General features: G+C 39.7%; 1 protein-coding gene across 29 annotated transcripts in view; it reads left to right on the top strand.

The window, feature by feature from the left end:
* NRXN3 (neurexin 3) overlaps positions 1–18,638 on the top strand; it is a 1,565,929-nt gene that overhangs the window by 1,189,698 nt on the left and 357,593 nt on the right. For all 29 annotated transcript variants that reach the window (XM_045074603.1, XM_045074593.1, XM_045074604.1 and 26 more), the window contains one exon: positions 10,743–10,924. In XM_045074603.1, coding sequence (XP_044930538.1) covers positions 10,743–10,924 — 182 coding nt within the window. The remainder of the gene's footprint in view (positions 1–10,742; positions 10,925–18,638) is intronic.

Below are 18,638 nucleotides of genomic sequence, written 5' to 3'. Positions count from 1 at the left end.
AGGATTTCTTCATCAAGAAGGACATGATCAGTTTTACTAGTGCCCCAATTTGAAATGTATATGAATCACTGAGTGTGCTCCATAGGTTAAATTTCTGGATAACTTATCACTTAATCATCTCAGTCATCCTTTGCCAATTTCTTTAACAAACACTTACATGCCCCTTTGTGTTCCAGGCACTGTGATAGTTCCCAGGAGTTCTTTACTGTCAAGGACTCTTATAGTTGTGAAAGAAAGAAAATGTGAATGGGCTTAGACTAAACACTTTAGCTATTAAAAACTTTCTATGAGACAATGTTGCAACTTTGTAACACAAGCCATGAAAACCAAGTCCTCCAATGATGATGAGATTTTCTACCTGTGTCCAACTCTTGATTCAACAGTTTGACATCACTCTTTGAGTCAGGGTTTATTTTTTTTCCAGGTTTTGTGTTTTTGGTTTTGTTTTTTTTTTTTTTTATGCTAGGAAACATGGCCATGACAGCTGTGTGCCACTTATGACATAACTCTATCATTGGAGAAATTGATAGAATGTTCCTCTTCTTCCAGGTTACAAAAAATAATAATAATTCAGTGAAATGCTCCAATTGGTCTGACTTGGGCTTATTTATCATGCCTTAGCTAATCAGCTCTACCTAAGGGGCAAAATCTGTTAAAGATTTTTAACAGACAGTTTCCATTGAAATCACATGAGTGGCATGGGAGAAAATAGTCATTTCTATATGAAGACACTTAATATTGCAAGACAAAGAAGGAAGATGTACTGGGAATATGGAATAATTAAGTTCTACAAATAACAAAACTGTAAGCACTTTGAGGTCCTCACCATAAAACAGAAAAACTAAATTATTTCTAGAGTTCTGTATAGTGTACATGAAAGCTATTTTGATCCTTCCTGACATTTTTTTGAGATGAGGTGGTAAGAGAAGTATCATCGCCTCTTAATAATGGGGAAACTGAGGCACAGTGAAGCTAAATGATTGTTATAGAATAGGAGAAGGGACCATAATAGTTGAAGTTTCTTCCTTTTGCTTAATTCTGACATGGGTTCTATGATTAAGGATCTGTATCTCATCGAAGAGTCAATACTCTTAAAAATATTAGCTAACTTTTCCAGGAAAATCATGTTTTAAGAATTAGAGGCACAAAGATACCAAAGTCTTCTGTTTATCGTCACTGGTTCCATGAAAGTGTGAACTCCATATAAATCCAGCATTTAAATCAAAGCACTAGAAATAAGCAACTTCTCTTCATCTGTATTTCTTTTTTGGAGAATATTCAGTACTTAGAAATCTCTTGATTGTTCTTATTAGGGAAGGTATTTCAAAGCTATGGAATAAAAAGAGGGAAAGGAGGCAGAAGAATGTACTCTGAACCTCCCTTTTATTCTGTGTCCCATGAGATGTCATCAGAAAGAACGAGTTTCTAAAAAAATGCTACAGAAAAGTCTGATAAGTAATTATAAAATGATCATTTTTATTTTTCTTTTCATTAATTTATATTTTGCCCAAGGACAAATGTATATGTTGTCTTTGCCCAATGATATGTACAATAGAATAATGACATTGCTATTCTTAAATATGTTGCATTCCTTTCCTACTGTATATTCTTGTTGGTTAAATCTAAGATGTATTCATATATATAAGTATGCATATATATGTGTGTGTGTATATATATATATATATATATATATATTACTAAAAACAGTTTGCCATGTGATTTAGGAACTAAGGGGTAACATAAACCAATTTGATGAAAGATGGGTGTGATTTTCTTCTCTGAGCTTGCCAAAAGTTCACCAAAGAAAAATTACTTAAACATTTTTGTGGTTAGCTTTCTTTTATAAATTGGAAGCTCTGTTTTCCACCTGGGAAATGTTGTGAACCCTCATTGATGAGTATTTATAAAATATTTCCACATTGAGATGAAATGACAAAAAGCTGAGAAGATTTAACGGGCAGATACCTGAATGGCAGTGTGAAGATACAAAAATATAGGTGAACCAGGTTTTATTGATTAAGTCAATAGCATTTATATCCTGAGCATTCAGTGTTGATAGAGAGATAAATTAAATAGCCCTGTCCTCCAGGAGCTCCTGATACAGAAGGGTTCTGGATTTTCATTTTGTTTGACAATAAAACTTAATATTTATTTCCTTAAACCTGAAGATTTTGCAATTTCCTAGGACTTATTTGTTTTGCTATATAAGAAACAAGCTTGGTTATGAAAGTTAAATTAAATTGGCTGTGAAATATTTTCTAAAATAAACCTTATATAGAGTCCACCCCTTCAGAATTTAGATTTTTAGGAGTATGGTGTAATTAATGAGAAGCAGCCTATTGTCTGACCTTGCTTTACACACTTTGCAGAGAACAAGCTCGTATTAACCCACTCTCATTTAAATAAAATGATCACCCCTAGACTGTCATTTCTGTCAGGAAGGCATTGAGTTTCCATCTTTTTTGTGGTTTCTTTTGTTTTGCTTTTCCTTGTTTTTCGGGGACACGTTAGGAAGACATTGTCCTTCTTCTCATCTTCATCCATCTCTACTCTCAAATACACAGAAAAAGTAAACATATTAGGGATGCAGCTTGGCGTAAAGAAAGGAATGTGGATCGTCGAGTTATGTAAATCTCAATTAAATCCCTGAATCTACTAGATCTTAAACAAGTTATTTTACCCCAGTCTACAGCTTCCCTCATCTTTAAAACTGGGAAAGTAACTGTTATGGGCTGAATTGTGTGTCTCCAAAATTCGTATGTTGAAGTTGTAACCCCTAGTATCTTAGAATGTCATGTAATTGTAGATAAGGTCTCTAAAAAGGTGGGGAGGGGGTTGCTAATCCAATATGACTGGTGTCCTTTTAAGAAGAAGAGATTAGTGGGGGGCCTGGGTGGCTCAGTCATTAAGTGTCTGCCTTTGGCTCAGGTCATGATCCCAGGGTCCTGGGATCAAGCCCTGCCTGGGGCTCTCTGCTCAGAGAGAGAGAGCTTCTTCCTCTCTCTGCTTCCTCCTCTCTCTCTCTCTCTCTCTCTCTGCCTGCCTCTCTGTCTGTCAAATAAGTAAATAAATAAAATCTTTGGGAAAAAAGAAGAAAAAATTAGAATATTGTGAGGAGGCCTTGCGATGACACAGGAAGAAAACAGCCATTTTTGAAAGAATCAATCTGACGCCTCAATATCAGAATTCTAGCCTCCAGACTCGTAGGGCATAAATTTCTTTTGTTCAAGCCACACAGTTTGTGTTACTTTTTTAGGGTATCCCTAACAAACTAATACACCAAAAATATCTAAAGGGTAAAGGGATGGGAATTTGCAATATTGTATCATGGTGTATTATATAATAAATGATTCATACATATAGTTAGCAGAAATGTTAATGGTAATATTAATATTAGTGTTAGTATTGTTAAGCACAAAGACTTGTGAATAAATTAATTATCCCAAACAACAAGAACAATAACAACGAGTTTATGAAAATTCTTTTTTAAGCAAAGGGAATTTAAGTGTATCCCTGGAGGCTTTATTTTTAGATCACTTTGAATGTGGTAAATGTTTGTAACCTCTATCATGAGTCAGTTTTTTCCTAGTGGAAGAGTCCTAGAATGTGATAAGTAAAAATAACTTTGCAAAAATATTTTTGATGTAATGTGTTTCTAAAAATGTCATTATCTCTGAGACTCAGAAAGTGTCATATGTTTGTTAGCAGTCATGAAGTTGCCTGGAAGCTATGTGTGATTTTATTTTACTCAGAATTGGGGGGGTACAGGTGTGTTTAAGAAATCATAGCAGAGGGGGCACCTGGGTGGCTCAGTGGGTTAAGCCTCTGCCTTAGGCTCAGGTCATGATCTCAAGGTCCTGGGATCAAGTCCCGCATCGGGCTCTCTGCTCAGCAGGGAACCTGCTTCCCTCTCTCTCTCTCTGCCTCTCTGCCTACTTGTGGTCTCTGTCTGTCAAATAAATAAATCAAATCTTAAAAAAAAAAAAAAGAAATCATAACAGGAGGCCATCTCAATTGTTGGTACAGTTTTGGAAATAGCGTGATTATTTGACTCCTCTTAAGATCCCCTGGAAATTCATGATAATATTCCCATGAAAAGGTCAAACCAAGCATCTTCGCCAAAATAGGCCTTGTACATGTAATCATTGATGAAGCATGGTTCCTTTTTATAATACTTAGTACCAGAATTAAATAGTAGTGTACTTTCTTATTTCTAAAAAAGAAATAGGTTAACAGGTAGAATTTTATTGGTTTTGTATCTTTCTCCTACCAGCTTCTGTGGAGGCTTTGGCATTGGTGAAATATATATAATTCACCCTGTGCACAAGTTTGAATTCCAAGATTACCAAGCAGATTCTGTACCAAACTAAACCAGTATTGGTTCTGCTAGGAAGTCTTTGAGTTGCAATTTTTCTTTGAGAATACTGGAACATGCTCTGAAATGTTGCCTGTGTGTTTCCTGGCTTAATGCCCTTTGCTTTTAATCATTCTTCTTTCAAGAAAGAGGAAGAAAATTGTCCCAGATGGAGGGAAACCTCGCCTTGCCTGAGCACTGTTTTAAGAAATGGGGCTTGGCGCTCCCTGATTATTTATTTGACTCTTAGACAATGTTGTCAGTTTTTCAGTTAGCTGAGCAGTAAATCTGATCATTTCTTTGCCAAAGATAAAGGATGTTCTTTAAAATAGATGAAATTTTTCTCAGAACATTCTGTCCCTTCAGTTTTGCTTTATTTAAGGCTTTTTTATCATCAGTTTTGGTGTTTATTTCAAAAAATTCAGAGTCGACAAAATAGATCATAATAAACCATCCATTCAATAAATGCATTGCAGGACTGTTTGTAAAATCTGTATCACTTACTTTGTACTCCCGAGAGGCTTCCTCTCTAGTGCAGAGGTTTTGTTCATAGTTTTTCTATCCATTATTCGCTTCCTCCTTCTTGTGGAGCTCTTGGTCCCTGGGGACCCTTTGGGGGATTCCTTTCGGGACGCCTCATGCTATGGGCCAGCTGGACAGTTGGATGAGGGCAAAGAGGACCGACTCAAGGAAGGGGAGCTCTGGTTCTACTCTCAGCTTCACCCCTTCACACCAGGTCAAGTCACTTAATCCCCTGAGTCTTTATTTTCTGTTTCCTTCAGATGAAAATGTTTGCCATTGACACTTCAGTGGGTATTGGGGAATGTGGCAGCAAATGAGATACTCCCAAGAAAACAATCTGAAAACCAATCAGTGCACTATGAATCTAGAAGGTAGAAGGTCCTGCTGTGATGATCACTCCCCAAACAGCCAGGGGTGTGTGTAAGGGGAACTATAGAGCCAACTGAGTAAAAGAAACAAAGAAACGTTGTTGTTGTTGTTTTGTTTTGTTTTGTTTTTTTCAGACCATGGGTGTTTTTGAGATCCTTGAGCTTTACATCTCCATTTGCTAGGAGAGTTATGGGTCATTTCCATCTTTCCATTTTGGTTGTGTTAGCTATCTGGTTAATTGATCTGAATAAAAGGCGGTTTTAAGTGAGGAGCAATAACTACCTCTACAGACGAGATCTATTTTATGCCATTGATAGTCCATCTGTTTTCCAAAAGGATTTACCAGTTCCAAGTAAAGAACACAAACGTGGCTAAGGTTGATGAAAGAGTATTACAATAGAAATGAGGAACGAAGGGCCTGAGTAATAGAGGAAGGCAGGTATAGTATCTTGGCGTCATGAGATTTGACACTGAGCTCTCAGGCAGTGTTCAAAGAGCACTGGAGAAGGGGTCTGACTTCTTGTTTCTTACACTGGTTTACCTATCAGATGGTTTGCACAGCAAGGATTATATTCATTTTATTACTTAATTTATTATTCTACATGCTATATTTGTCCCTGCGTGAATGATCTAGTTTGCTTTAAATTTAATTTTCTCAGGTTTCCCCTGGGAGATGCTTGCATTGTTCCGTTTTAACACCAACCAAAAATTATTTCAGGGAAAGCTGATTTTCTTTGGTTTCTTTTTTTTTTAGACATAATTAAACAACCAACATTACATTTAGATGCATTTCTGGAGCCTTTTATCTGTAATTATTTGAGGAAGAAAATCATAAATTAATTCCAGGCAGTCTACTATATTTTCTAACTAAACTTTCCTTATTTCTTACACACGGATACTGCATATGTATCTACATACACATATGTATGTATATATTATTTTTATAAGACTGATGCGCTACCTACTGTGCTAATGAGGCACCTAATTATTACTTTTATATTGAATATAAATAATAAACAAGTCTATGATTCTATTTCTATTGGTAATTGCCAAAAATAAATAATATGCTACTTGGATATAAGAATAGAAAACAGTATCATAATGACAGGACCATGAGGTTAAGAAGTCAAAACAACAGAAGTAATAATTATCCAAATGGTCTAAATAAGGAAGTGTTAAGTTGCCATCAATAATTATATTAAATTTTAGTCAAATAAGCAGTAATATATGCCACAGATTTAAGAACTATTTCTTGGAGAAATGTATGACCTAGAAAATATTTTATCTTTTATTCTCCTTGAGAAACCGTCAATCATCTGTTTAACCAGCTTGTTATAAAGCTACATAAAACTGTTTCCCAGGAGTCCTTAATGATCTCAGTGGAGCCTGTTCTATGCTTTTCTTCCCCCCAATGAATCCCACACACAGAAAACATCCCCAAACATACATATTCCATACCCTCACATACCTGTCTCTGCCAAAATCACCATCAGCTCCATCCCAGTAAATAGCTTGCCAATTATAAAAACAATAAGCCAAACCCATTTTTTGGTGCTTTTGAAATAAAAGAAGTTGCATATTAAATAACATGGTAGATTTGTTGACTGTTTGAAAATGGTGTGTATACATATCTTGGGTAAGGTGACAGTGTGGAGAGGTCATTCCTGAAATACTCTGTGATTGGCATTCAGCAATCTCAGATGCTTGCAAACTTGCAAATCCTACAATGTTAAATTGTCAAAATGCCACCATAGCAATTTTTCTTCAGTTGAATTGATCACTTTTTGCTAGCAATGTTCTGATTATTAATAAATGGAGTATGATCTTTGCACCAGCCTACTTAGCACAGCAAGAAACCAACAGTCAGACAAACTAGGCTCAGGGGAGAAAGCATGTGATGTGATATTGCATGGCTTGGAAATGAAAATCTTTAATGGATTAAGGAGGGTTCTTACAGTTCTTAGGATGTTCCCCAAATGTTGATTTGTAATCCACATTTTAAAATAACAAAATTAACTTTTTAATTTGAAAATGTAAAGCAAAATAAGTCCATGTTCCCCCTAGGACTCTAGGCATTTTATATTAAAATTAGCAGAAAGTGCATATTTGTCTTTAAAAACCATGCAAAATAGCAAAGCTAACTAAAGAAGGGGAAAAAAATAACAGGTTTTCAGGGTAGAGAGTTGTAAATATCAATTAACTTGCTTTAAAGCCAACATTGAACTATGGGAGCACTCAGGGTCTTTATTTACCCTTTCTAGGACATTTGATATAAAAAAACATATTTTAAGATTTATTGCCACATGGCCAAATAAGCCATATGCTTAGGGCTTTGTAATTTTTTACCCTTTTCCATCTACAAAGTTAGAATGTTGGGACGCCTGGGTGGCTCAGTTGGTTAAGCAGCTGCCTTCGGCTCAGGTCATGATCCCAGCGTCCTGGGATCGAGTCCCACATCAGGCTCCTTGCTCCGCAGGGAGCCTGCTTCTCCCTCTGACTCTGCCTTCCACTCTGTCTGCCTATGCTCGCTCTCGCTCGCTCTCTCTCTGACAAATAAATAAATAAAATCTTTAAAAAAAAAAAAAAAGAAAGAATGCTCTAACATAGTGACATCCTAAATTCAGAACAAAAAAGCAATCAAAATAATTTTTAAGATTGATTTTTGATCTACCCTGAGGTTATCATAGTGAGGTTTTGTTCTTTATTTAAAATGTAAAGCCATGATGACCTCCTACCCACTAGATATAAGAAGTTGTATATTTATCTTTTAAAACATTCTTCCTCTTCATATTCTTTATATCGAGAATTACTGAACCGTCAGTGGATAAAAAATATAAGCAGAGTAGAAGGTTTGTACATTTATTTGTATGGTTAGAAGGCCAGGCTAGCTTTTGAAAATGTGCCAGGTTCGGAAACTATGGCTTTGTTTTCGTTCTATTTTGGTCTTATAGGAACACGGGAAAAGAATATAGTCAAGTTTGCATCACCACTGGTATAGTTTATGATATAATTTTATTAAGCTATAATTGGCATATGGTGAAGACAGGCTTTTGGAGGTAGGAGGGAAAGCAGGAGACCTGAAGAGGTGCCATTTATTTAAGGCAGAAGCTCAGGTCTCTGTTTCCAAACATTGTTAACAAATGAAATATCCCATAGAACTGTCATGAAGATCCAGCTAATGAATTTGAAAAGGTTTTTTAAATTGTAAAACACCAGGCATATTTGTTGCTGTTATCAACTTTGGACTTGTTCTTTTTGTAACAAAGTGATAAAATAATTTCCTGAGAGAGTATGGATTTATCTCTGTACCAGAATCCACTACCTATTTAGGATAAAATAGGGTAAGATTTTATAAATTGCCACAAAATATCACAGGGTGATTTGCATTTTCGGTGATTCTATACATTGATCACTGAGTAGCCTTCAGTTTTCCAAATAAAGAATGAAGAGGGGGGCGATGACATTCGTCATCATCTACAGGAAAGGGAATGATTTAAATTCCTCACAGATGGATAGACATCAAGGGTAAATCATGAGGTCCACATTTCTAATTTTAAGAAGCATTGAGGGTATCTGTGGATGGTGAGGAGCAAATATGATTTTGTGTATAGAATTAACCATAAACTTTCACACCACAATCCCAAATTCTCCAGATGACGGCAGAGGTCTTATTCGACGCTATCACCTCAGGGTCCAGACATTCATAGAAGGAAGATGTTATGCTACACGTAATATACCAACTGGGCATATTGGAGGGACTGGAATAGTGACATTTGAAAAAAGGACAAATTAGATTCTATATGCTGCACAGTACAGTGGGGCTTAGTGCTTAAAATAAGGATGACCTATGACATATACTCCTAATTCTAGCCTCATAGCAGTTGACTTTATTATTTCCAAATAAGCTGCATACCTCTTTTTTTTTCTTCACACAACATAAATCAACCCAGTATTCCCTGTAGACTAAATGTGAACCAGTGCTGGAGATTTTTAGGAAAGTTGAAGAAATCTGAATGCTTTTCTAATGCTGCTTTAAAATAGTTTTAAGAATTGGACCATGTTCAGTGGGAACACACAAGAAGATCTGCTGTCAAATAGTCTTTGAACTTTGAGATGAGTAACGTGTGGAAGTACTCACTACGGGGAACATACAGATGGCCATAGAAACTACAATGATCTAGTCTGTTCTGGCTACCAAATCTGAATGCTTTCTTCCAAATTTAGATTTAAAAACTTGTTTTTAACAACAGACTTTTAAGATTTATGAGTTGCAAATATTTTCTTTATTTTTCTTCCTGTTTGTTTTCTGAGTATTTTTAAATTAATATAACCTTACTAATCTCTGGCTTTGTAAATAATAAGAGTGAAAAGGCAGTAAATACTAAAAACACTGATAAACCCACTATTCCTAAGTGGCCATACCATTTATGTTCCAAATTCGTTCTTGTGAGTTTGTTTTTTTTTTCTATGTCTTCTATATTTCCTTTTTGAAATTTAGTTTGGAGAAGAGAGGGAAACTTATATTCTACCAGATAAATACCATCACTAGGGAAATAAATTATTTTTTTTTAAATTTTTTATAAACATATATTTTTATCCCCAGGGGTACAGGTCTGTGAATCACCAGGTTTACACACTTCACAGCACTCAACAAAGCACATACCCTCCCCAATGGAACTAGAGCGTATCATGCTTAGCGAAATAAGTCAAGCCGAGAAAGACAACTATCATATGATCTCCCTGATATGAGGAAGTGGTGATGCAACATGGGGGCTTAAGTGGGTAGGAGAAGAATCAATGAAACAAGATGGGATTGGGAGGGAGACAAACCATAAGTGACTCTTAATCTCACGAAATAAATTAATTTTTAAAAGACTTCTGGAGTTAATTTTTTTCACATTTTTTATAGCAATGTAAGAGTGGAATAAGAAAATGCGGAACTTGATTTTCTCAGGCTCCAGCTTGCTTTTCTGTGGGGGTGGTAGCGGGTCCAGGTGTGAAAAGAATGATGGCTTTGGACTTACACCTTATGTCCAGTCTTGCTAGGCATTCCCGGAACGGCTCCCAACAACACAGACCAGAATGCTCTGGGAGCTAAGAGGTGGGGGGGCTAGTTTTCTCTCTCATGCCTGTCCTAGCCAAGATGGAAAATTCATTCTGCTGCTGAGATCGGAAAAGTTGTTTGTGACAACATACCCACGTTCCCAGACACAGCATCTTACTTGCCCTCTGCCATTATACAGCAGGAAGTGAAGATGTTAGGCGTGTCTCTGGCTAACATCTGCTTTGTTATTAATTCATTTTGCCTGCATCTTTAATTTAGGGTGACAGCCGCCATCTGAGACCTTGGATGCCATCCCTCTCAGTAACCAAATACCACCCGCGTCTGGGGGTCCTTTCCTCTCCACAGCTGTCTGTGCAGAGTCTCCGCAGTATGCGTGTAGCTGGGGACACATGGTACACGCCCTGATGGCTCCCTCTCTTCTTGTTTTTGCAGCTGGCGCTACGTACATCTTTGGGAAAAGCGGAGGCCTCATCCTCTACACCTGGCCGGCCAATGATCGGCCCAGCACGCGTTCGGACCGCCTGGCTGTGGGCTTCAGCACCACCGTGAAGGATGGCATCTTGGTGCGCATCGACAGTGCTCCGGGCCTTGGCGACTTCCTCCAGCTTCACATAGTGAGTACCAGGCCTTGGCCTGGATTTCTTTGTCTACCTGCTGGTGTGAGTCGTTGAGCCAGATGAACGCAACGGAACATTCTAGATGGACTCAGCAAAGGGGCACATGATTATAAAAATTGCCTACATGTGTTGGAGCTGTAGCCCAGGGTTAGTCTCTGTGTCAAGCCTCTTTTATCCCTTTAAGAAGTGAACCTTGATGCCTGTGGGAATAAACTATGAGAAACGCGTTCAGTCCAGACTCCCTTCTCGGCTGTGTGGTTTGGCCTATCATGAAATGTTTAGCAGACTGCCTGGGTGTAAATGAGAGATTTACCCAGTACTTCGCCCGAACCTGGTGCAAGTAGTAAAGTCCAGTTGGGTTTTACTAGTTGACTGCCTGTGCTGGGGGTCAGCGGAGTGTTTCTGTAAAGGGCCAGATGGCAAGTATTCTGGGCTTCACAAGTGCTACAGTTTCTGTGAGAGCTCCTCAGCTCTGCCGTTACAATGTGAAAAAAGCCACAGATAGCATGCTTTTAAGAAACGTATGTGGCTTGGGGCGCCTGGGTGGCTCAGTGGGTTAAGCGGCTGCCTTCGGCTCAGGTCATGATCCCAGCGTCCTGGGATTGAGTCCCACATCGGGCTCCTTGCTTGGCAAAGAGCCTGTTTCTCCCTCTGCCTCTGCTGCCACTCTGCCTGCCTGTGCTCGCTCTCTCTCTCTCTCTTTCTGGCAAATAGATAAAAATAAAATCTTAAAAAAAAAAAAAAAAAGAAAGAAATGTATGTGGCTATATTACAGTAAAAATTTATTTTACAAAAACAGTCTGCAGGGGGGCCCGGGTGGCTCGGTTGGTTAAGCATCTGACTCTTGATTTTGGTTCAGGTGTTGATCTCAGGGTTGTGAGTTCAAGCCCTGCTTTGGGCTTCACACGGGGCATGGAACCTCCTTAAAACAGAAAAAAAAAGGGGGGGCAGATTGAAGGCTCTACTTGGATGACCCCAGCTCTAGGCTGCAGACTTCCTCGTACAGGTGTAAAAACCATGATCAAAACCGAGGCCAGAGTGGGTGGGGCAAAAAGGAGATAGCACAATCAGCCAGGATTGCTCTATTCATGTGTATTGTATATCCAACATTTTGCTTGTATATCTAAGCCCAACAGGACTGCAACCTCAGTCACTGCAGATTATTAAGAACACAGTGCAATTCCAAGAAATTAAAATGATTTGGAGGAAAAAATTACTTTGTTATGAGGATAGAAAATATTTTTATAGCAACAATTAACCCATTTTATCACCTGTGCGGTCTGCAGTTAGGAAAGTAGGCTAAGGAAGGATATGATTCTCATCCATAAGTACCCAAAGTGCAGCTACCAGGAGCAAAGAGAGGAATTGTTCTCATTAGTTAGCAATGACAAGGCCAGAAAAAATGGATTTAATTTGGAGCAATACGAATTCAGTTTAAATAGCAGGGGGAAAAAAAGCAGTTGCGAGGAAAGATCAACTGGGGATTACCACCAACCTCCAAAAGGGAGGAAAACGAACATTTTCCTGGGCATCTTTGGATCAGAGTCTTGCTAATGTGCCGGTCTACTGAGGAAGGCAGAGAGTGGGATTTTAGTGCTGGTCTCTGGGGCTGGCTGGAACCGCCAGCAGCCAGTTCAGCCTGCCAACGCTGCCCATCTCCAGCACCTGCTCTTCCAATATGCCTTGGAAGCAGGAGCAGCTAGAAGTGTAAGGCTTGAGCGGGAGGTCTGTCCGGACTGAGTGTGAGCCAGAACCAGGCAAGAGTGCAGGGAAGGGTTGGTTAGGAATGATCACCTTTAAGATATGAAACAGGGGTCTTGATGGAGTTGTGAACCTTTACGCTTTCTCGGATGCTTCAAGAACCATATGGTCCTATGAGCCTGGGCTTAAGCGTTTGAGAAAGTCATGCCAAGGAGCACAGAGAAAAGCAGCCATCATTTGTATGGTTTATCTTTATTTGGCCTCTAAAAACCACCATAATTTACAAAACTCAGTGAGATTTATGCTGCATATAACTTAATGACTATTTCATGGCAGCTATAACTAGGCTATTATTACCAGCTCACTTGCATTTTCACGGCTATTTATCTTCTTTTTTTGTTCGGTGTGACTTACTAAGAAAAATATGATTTGGCACAGCCATGAGCATCTTCTCTGAATCAGATAATACGCTACTGGTTTATCCATTTCTCCCCATTCGTGTTTTAGAGCATCCTTACCTTAAAGAGAAATGTTTCTTAATTTCTGAAAGTGTACTTAATATGTTTTGTTTTTATAAAAGGGATATGAGGATCCTGGGAATTTCTAGCAGGAACCGTAGCATTCTGTTTTAATATTTTTAACAGCAAAAAAAGAATAAATTTTGCATCAAAATGTGTAGACCCGCTTGGGTCCTGTGGACCTTTTCTAGTGATGCTATATCATTGCTTAACCGTTCTAGAAAACCCCAACAGATTGCTTTTAATCAATGGACATCATCTGACCTTTTTAGAGAAAAGATAGACAGCTATGAGGTGGAGAAACCATATCCTTCTGGAATGGTCTAGACATGCTCATGGCTCTCTTGGATATGGGATTGCTTCATTGGTCTAATAATTAAAAACTGTTTTTTATTCTAGTGAATTTTCTCTGGTGTCTACCAGAGATAAAAACAAAAACAAAAAGCCCGTGGGACTGTATTCCAGTCTTAATTCACTTATAAAAGCAAGCTGTTATAAAAAAATAAAAAAATAAAATAAATAAATAAAAAAAAAAAAAAAAAAAAAAAAAAAAAAGCAAGCTGTGGGCTATACCTTGGTGACCCCTGCCCTAGGCTGCAAACTTTTTCATAGAGACGTAAAGAACCTGTGATAAAACCTGAGGTTTGAGGCAGAGCAAAGGGAAGGTTCCTTACCACACTCAGGAATAAAGGAATCCAAGTAGATCAAAAGACTTGATTCCAAAACCTGCTTCTTGTTTTGGACATTGACATAAGTGTACCAGGAACATGAAGCCATAAATACTAAGATACTTCTGCGTGACTTAAGATCTGTAAAACATGGATTTGTTTAATGCATGTGGCTTGTTTCCTTGTGTTAAAGAACACCGCTCAAGGGGCACCTGGGTGGCTCAGTGGGTTAAAGCCTCTGCCTTTGGCTCAGCATGATCTCAGGGTTCTGGGATCAAGTCCCGCATCCGGGCTCTCCGCTCAGCAGCAAGCCTGCTTCCACCTCTCTATCTGCCTGCCTCTCTGCCTACTTATAATCTCTGCCTGTCAAATAAATAAATAAAATCTTAAAACAAAACAAAACAAAACAAAACAAAGAACATTGCTCAAAAAGAAATAATTTAAGGACCATTAAGGAAAGTGGAAAGGGTTGGGCAGGAGGCAAAAGGATCCATCCCTGCTTGCAGTTTAAAACCCACCAGAGGAAAAGAAGAAGTGAAAGCAGACACAAAGAGGGGAGGGAGCCAGAGTAGCTCCCAGGGTCAAGGGGAGGGAGGAGGCATTGGGCTTGGGGAAGAGGACCTATCCTGTTGGAGATGTGCTCCCAGCAAGGGGTCATACATGGGCAAATGTCATTCTTCCAGTGGCTGTCCATTCTGGAAACAACTAAGAGTACTTTGATGCTCTTCTGAATGATTTTCAAGCTCACAAGTTGCTCAAAACCAAGTATAAACTCAGTCATTAGCAAGTGGCTGGGCGGGAAGAGGGAGGAGGGGGCAGGTGCGTGGTAAAGAAAGAGGGGGAGGGAGAGCAAGAGAGACCGAGCACCTGTACTTTATACGCTGGTACTAAAGGCAAGTCCTAGGAATTCCTGAAAGGGTTTCAAGCCTCTATAACTCAGTCATTGGAACAAGCCCTTTTCACCACCCATTTAGCCTATTTGAGGGAAGAGAAAAATGTTCTTCCAAGAACACCAAGGAGTCTGACCCTGAGGTGAGCACCCTCTCTAGAACAGGCCTGCTTGCTGTGGAGTCCCTGGAGCAGGAATGGCAAAGAGGCTTTTTCTTGTCGGCCAGCTCTGAGGGCCTCTCACTTCGTCACTTCGAGCTTTACAGTGGGTAGAGAGACGTCGGAGCGCAGCAGGCAAATGCAGCAGGCAGGAGTCCTGGCTTCCAGGAGGCGAGTCTGCCCCCTGCGCCGAAATGGGACTTTGTGGATGGATGGATGCTGTTTGGATGACCCTTGCTCTAGGCTACCTGAGATCCTATCCTCAATCTCTCCCCCTTCTTTCCCTTTGTCATCCTGAGATGCCCACACATTAAAAACTCTTTAGGAAAATTGGCATCTTCTTAAACTCCTTCTCCACTGCAAGCCCTTGATTCATTTGCTAATTGGTTCAAAGTTGTTAGTCTTGGTATGATCCTTCTCACACCAGGCCAAGGTCAGCTGATTGAACAGAATTTGAGTTTTTCGTGGAGGGTTGGGGAGAAAGAAGCATGATGGATTGGGGGACATATGACATTTGGGTGAGAGCAGGAGGAAGCTTGAGCAGAATGAAGGCATTGGTGCCTCTGGGTGAAGAATTGGTGTAAAGAAAGGGGTACCAAGACTGGGGAGGGGGGTATGTGCTGTGGGTAAAAGATTTTTTCCCATTTCAGTTTGCTCAGACTATCTGTTGTTCTGGCCAAAGGACCAGAGGCTCTTCTCTCTCTCTCTCTCTCTCTCTCTCTTTGATTCTTTCTTTCTTTCTTTCTCCCTTTCTTTCTCTTTCTTTCTTTCTTTTAAATTTAAAGTCTTCCCACTCACACAGGGCCTCATGGTGGTTAAGTAGGCTTTGACAGTAAGTGCTGAACAAGACAAGAAATAGAACTTTAAAAAAAAAAATCAGAGAAGTTCAGGAGATCTAAAATAATTTAGAGATGGTTTGCTTCCAATTAGCTTACATCTTCATTTTTTGGTTCACACTTCTATGATGCACTATTTCCTGTGTCCGTTATTAATCATAATATTAATGAAATCCCAGATGAAAAGTGTTTGGCAAAGAGAAGAAGATCTTCGCTTGCAGTACATGTATGCATGAAATGAAATTGCGTGGAGGGACCGTGTCTTAGGGCAGAGGGATTTGTAAGGAAGTATTACTTCAAATACGTTGCCTCCATTGACGTCTATTGTTGAGGAATTAATCTGCTCAATATTTGGAAAGAAGCCACTATTACATGCAAGTGACATCTGCCTGTTGACCTCCCATGTAGGCTCTAGGAAGCTGTGTCATGTTACACTCACCTCATTTATCCGATTGGGAAAAACATTGAATAGGACCAGAGAAAGGATTACCATGAAGTGCTCACTATTCTCTCGTGAAACTCTTGACAACCTCCATTCACCAGCCTACAAAATAGAAGGTCGGGCATAACTGGGCAACAATTAGCTTCTCTTTATGTAGTTAATACAGGGCGTAAAAAAGATATGCTATTAATTTATTTCTCCCTGCATGTAATTTACAGTAAATCCTCTTGGATTCATTTTTTAATTATGAACCTTTCAGGAACAGTGAAAATTTATGGGTCAGGGCATCTGTTTTGTTTGACAAGAATCTATAACCTTCTCCAGCTGTTTCTCTCCTGACTTATAATGTAGATACTTGGATAAAAGAGAGTAGGAGAAGAGAGAGGACCACTGTCCCAACTTACCCCCTTTTCATCATGGCCGAGTATTCTTGAGAAAACTGCCCCCCCCACCCCAAATAAAAGGCCGACAGTATTCTCTCAGTGCCATATTTGGGGAAATAGAATATTTATTAAGTTCAGTATGTATGGTATTGTTTTTCTATAATTTACAACATTTGGGGAGACTCCTGGAGAATAAATCGGAGCAGAGCTGAATTATGATAAACGGTGTGTTCCTCACATCTATTGCATCTATAAATTGCTGGCCCGGATGCTTCATTCAGCTGTCTCTGTGTGAGATATTTACAGGAAACTATCAACATCTGCTGAGTTAGTCTTCAGTGAGCTTGGGTGGGGAGGTGGTACCTTAGATTTGTGTCTGGATTCGGCCAGTGGCAGAACTGGGTTTGACTTAAGGAGCTGTATTTGGGGGAGTGTGCAGAGGAGTACAGAGGGATGTTGGCATTTCTGAGACTAGTAATGCAAGTAGAGAGAAAAAGAACAAGAAAACAGCAAAGGTGTCCAACAGATGCAATTTTGTTTCCCACAGAGTACTGTGCACGGCAGGTTGGCTCCGTATTCCCTTTCATTGCTATTTGTTCTTAGTGAAAAAGGCCTCTTTGGATTTTCTGGGCTTAGGAGCTTTTCCAGATCATTAGCCACTTCTGTGGAGAGGGCCTGCTGGGGATCGTCTCTGCAGCTTCCAGCTTAGCCGTTCCATCCCGGCAGAGATGGAGAAGAAGGTGGGAGAAGGAGTGGAAGCGGGGATTTGATCAAGTGAGCACTTTCGCAGGCTGGACCAGGCGCAGCTCCCTGCGTGGGAGTTGGGGTGTATTCTCTCCAAACTCAGTTAGTCCCGAAGTATTTCTATCTAAATCTGTTTATTTTGATGGCACACTCGGTTCCGAGGGGCAGCATGCCATCGTGGAGGCATGTGTTTCGTTTGAACTCAAAAGATGTGCATTTGAGTCTTGACATCTGGTGAGCTCTTTGGCTGTAAGCAACTGATCATCCCCCTGGCCTTCACCTTCCTCTTCTTTTAAATGGGAACAAACATACTACACTACAGGGTTTTCCTGGGGTTCAGATGGAATAAAGTATTTAGGAGTTGTTTGTTGTGGACAAAAAAACTGCACAAATGTAGGATGGTAGTTTTCTTGATGACATATTCGAATAACTTCAATAGGGGGAAAAAAATTAGTGAAAGGAAGGATCTCATGGTAAGTATTCATAAAAGCCTGGAAAGACTGTTTCTGAAAACAAATTCCTGTTGAATCTGATTGAAAGCCCTTGTTTCTGAATTAATCAGATTCACCATCGAGACTTTGGGGGATGTTCTGTAAGCACAGGGGGAAGAAGCCGAGTCCCTCTGAGCAAACCTGGTTGGGTCAGTGGGATATGACATGGAGCTTCCTCGGCACGTCATTGTAGGGCATTTTGTCTCCTACAATGACACAAGGTGATGCCTTGCGCCTCCACTGCCCTTCAGTAGAATGTTCCAAACGGCTCTAACCTCACCAGTAAATGCGTAATTCATCTTGCCCTGAAGGTCCTTCTTCACTTGTATGAACCACGGAAAATGGAAAGATCGTATCTTGCCAAAGAGAGAAAGAGGAGGAGGACAAAGCATACACAAGTAGTAGCGTCAGGAGAGCAGAACCTTTCTAGGCACCGATAGTATGAAAGAGAATTGAGGTCCACCATGGGCATCAGATAAAGGCATAAACAGCCTGGCCCTATACTAGAATTAACAGAGCCTAGGGAGAGTCCTTGCTGCAACCAGTGTCCTAACGAGGGTAGAGCCAGATTGAGTGAGGATGAGAAACCGCCATTATCAAGTGAGCTGGAAACATAAGAGCACATATACAAGTAAAAGCATTTTATGGACTTTGATTCCTGAAAATATGCAGGAAAAGCGAATGATAATTTTAGCATATAGATAAAATGTATAATAATGCATCATAAAAATCGAGCTGGCAGAATGTATAGAGAATATTTCACGGGTGGTAAACAATGGTGAGAAGCAGAGACCAAATGGCCCTGTCTGTCTCCTTTATCACTTACATCCACCACTCTTTGGCTGTAACCGGTAACAGTCATGTTTCAGAACCCTCAATGC

The sequence above is a fragment of the Mustela putorius genome, unplaced genomic scaffold (genome assembly GCF_011764305.1).
Source record: "Mustela putorius furo isolate JIRA1106 unplaced genomic scaffold, ASM1176430v1.1 tig00000129_pilon_pilon_pilon, whole genome shotgun sequence".
NCBI lineage: Eukaryota > Metazoa > Chordata > Mammalia > Carnivora > Mustelidae > Mustela > Mustela putorius.
The sequence above is the reverse complement of the archived record's forward strand: the minus strand, read 5'-3'. Positions and strand labels throughout refer to the sequence as shown.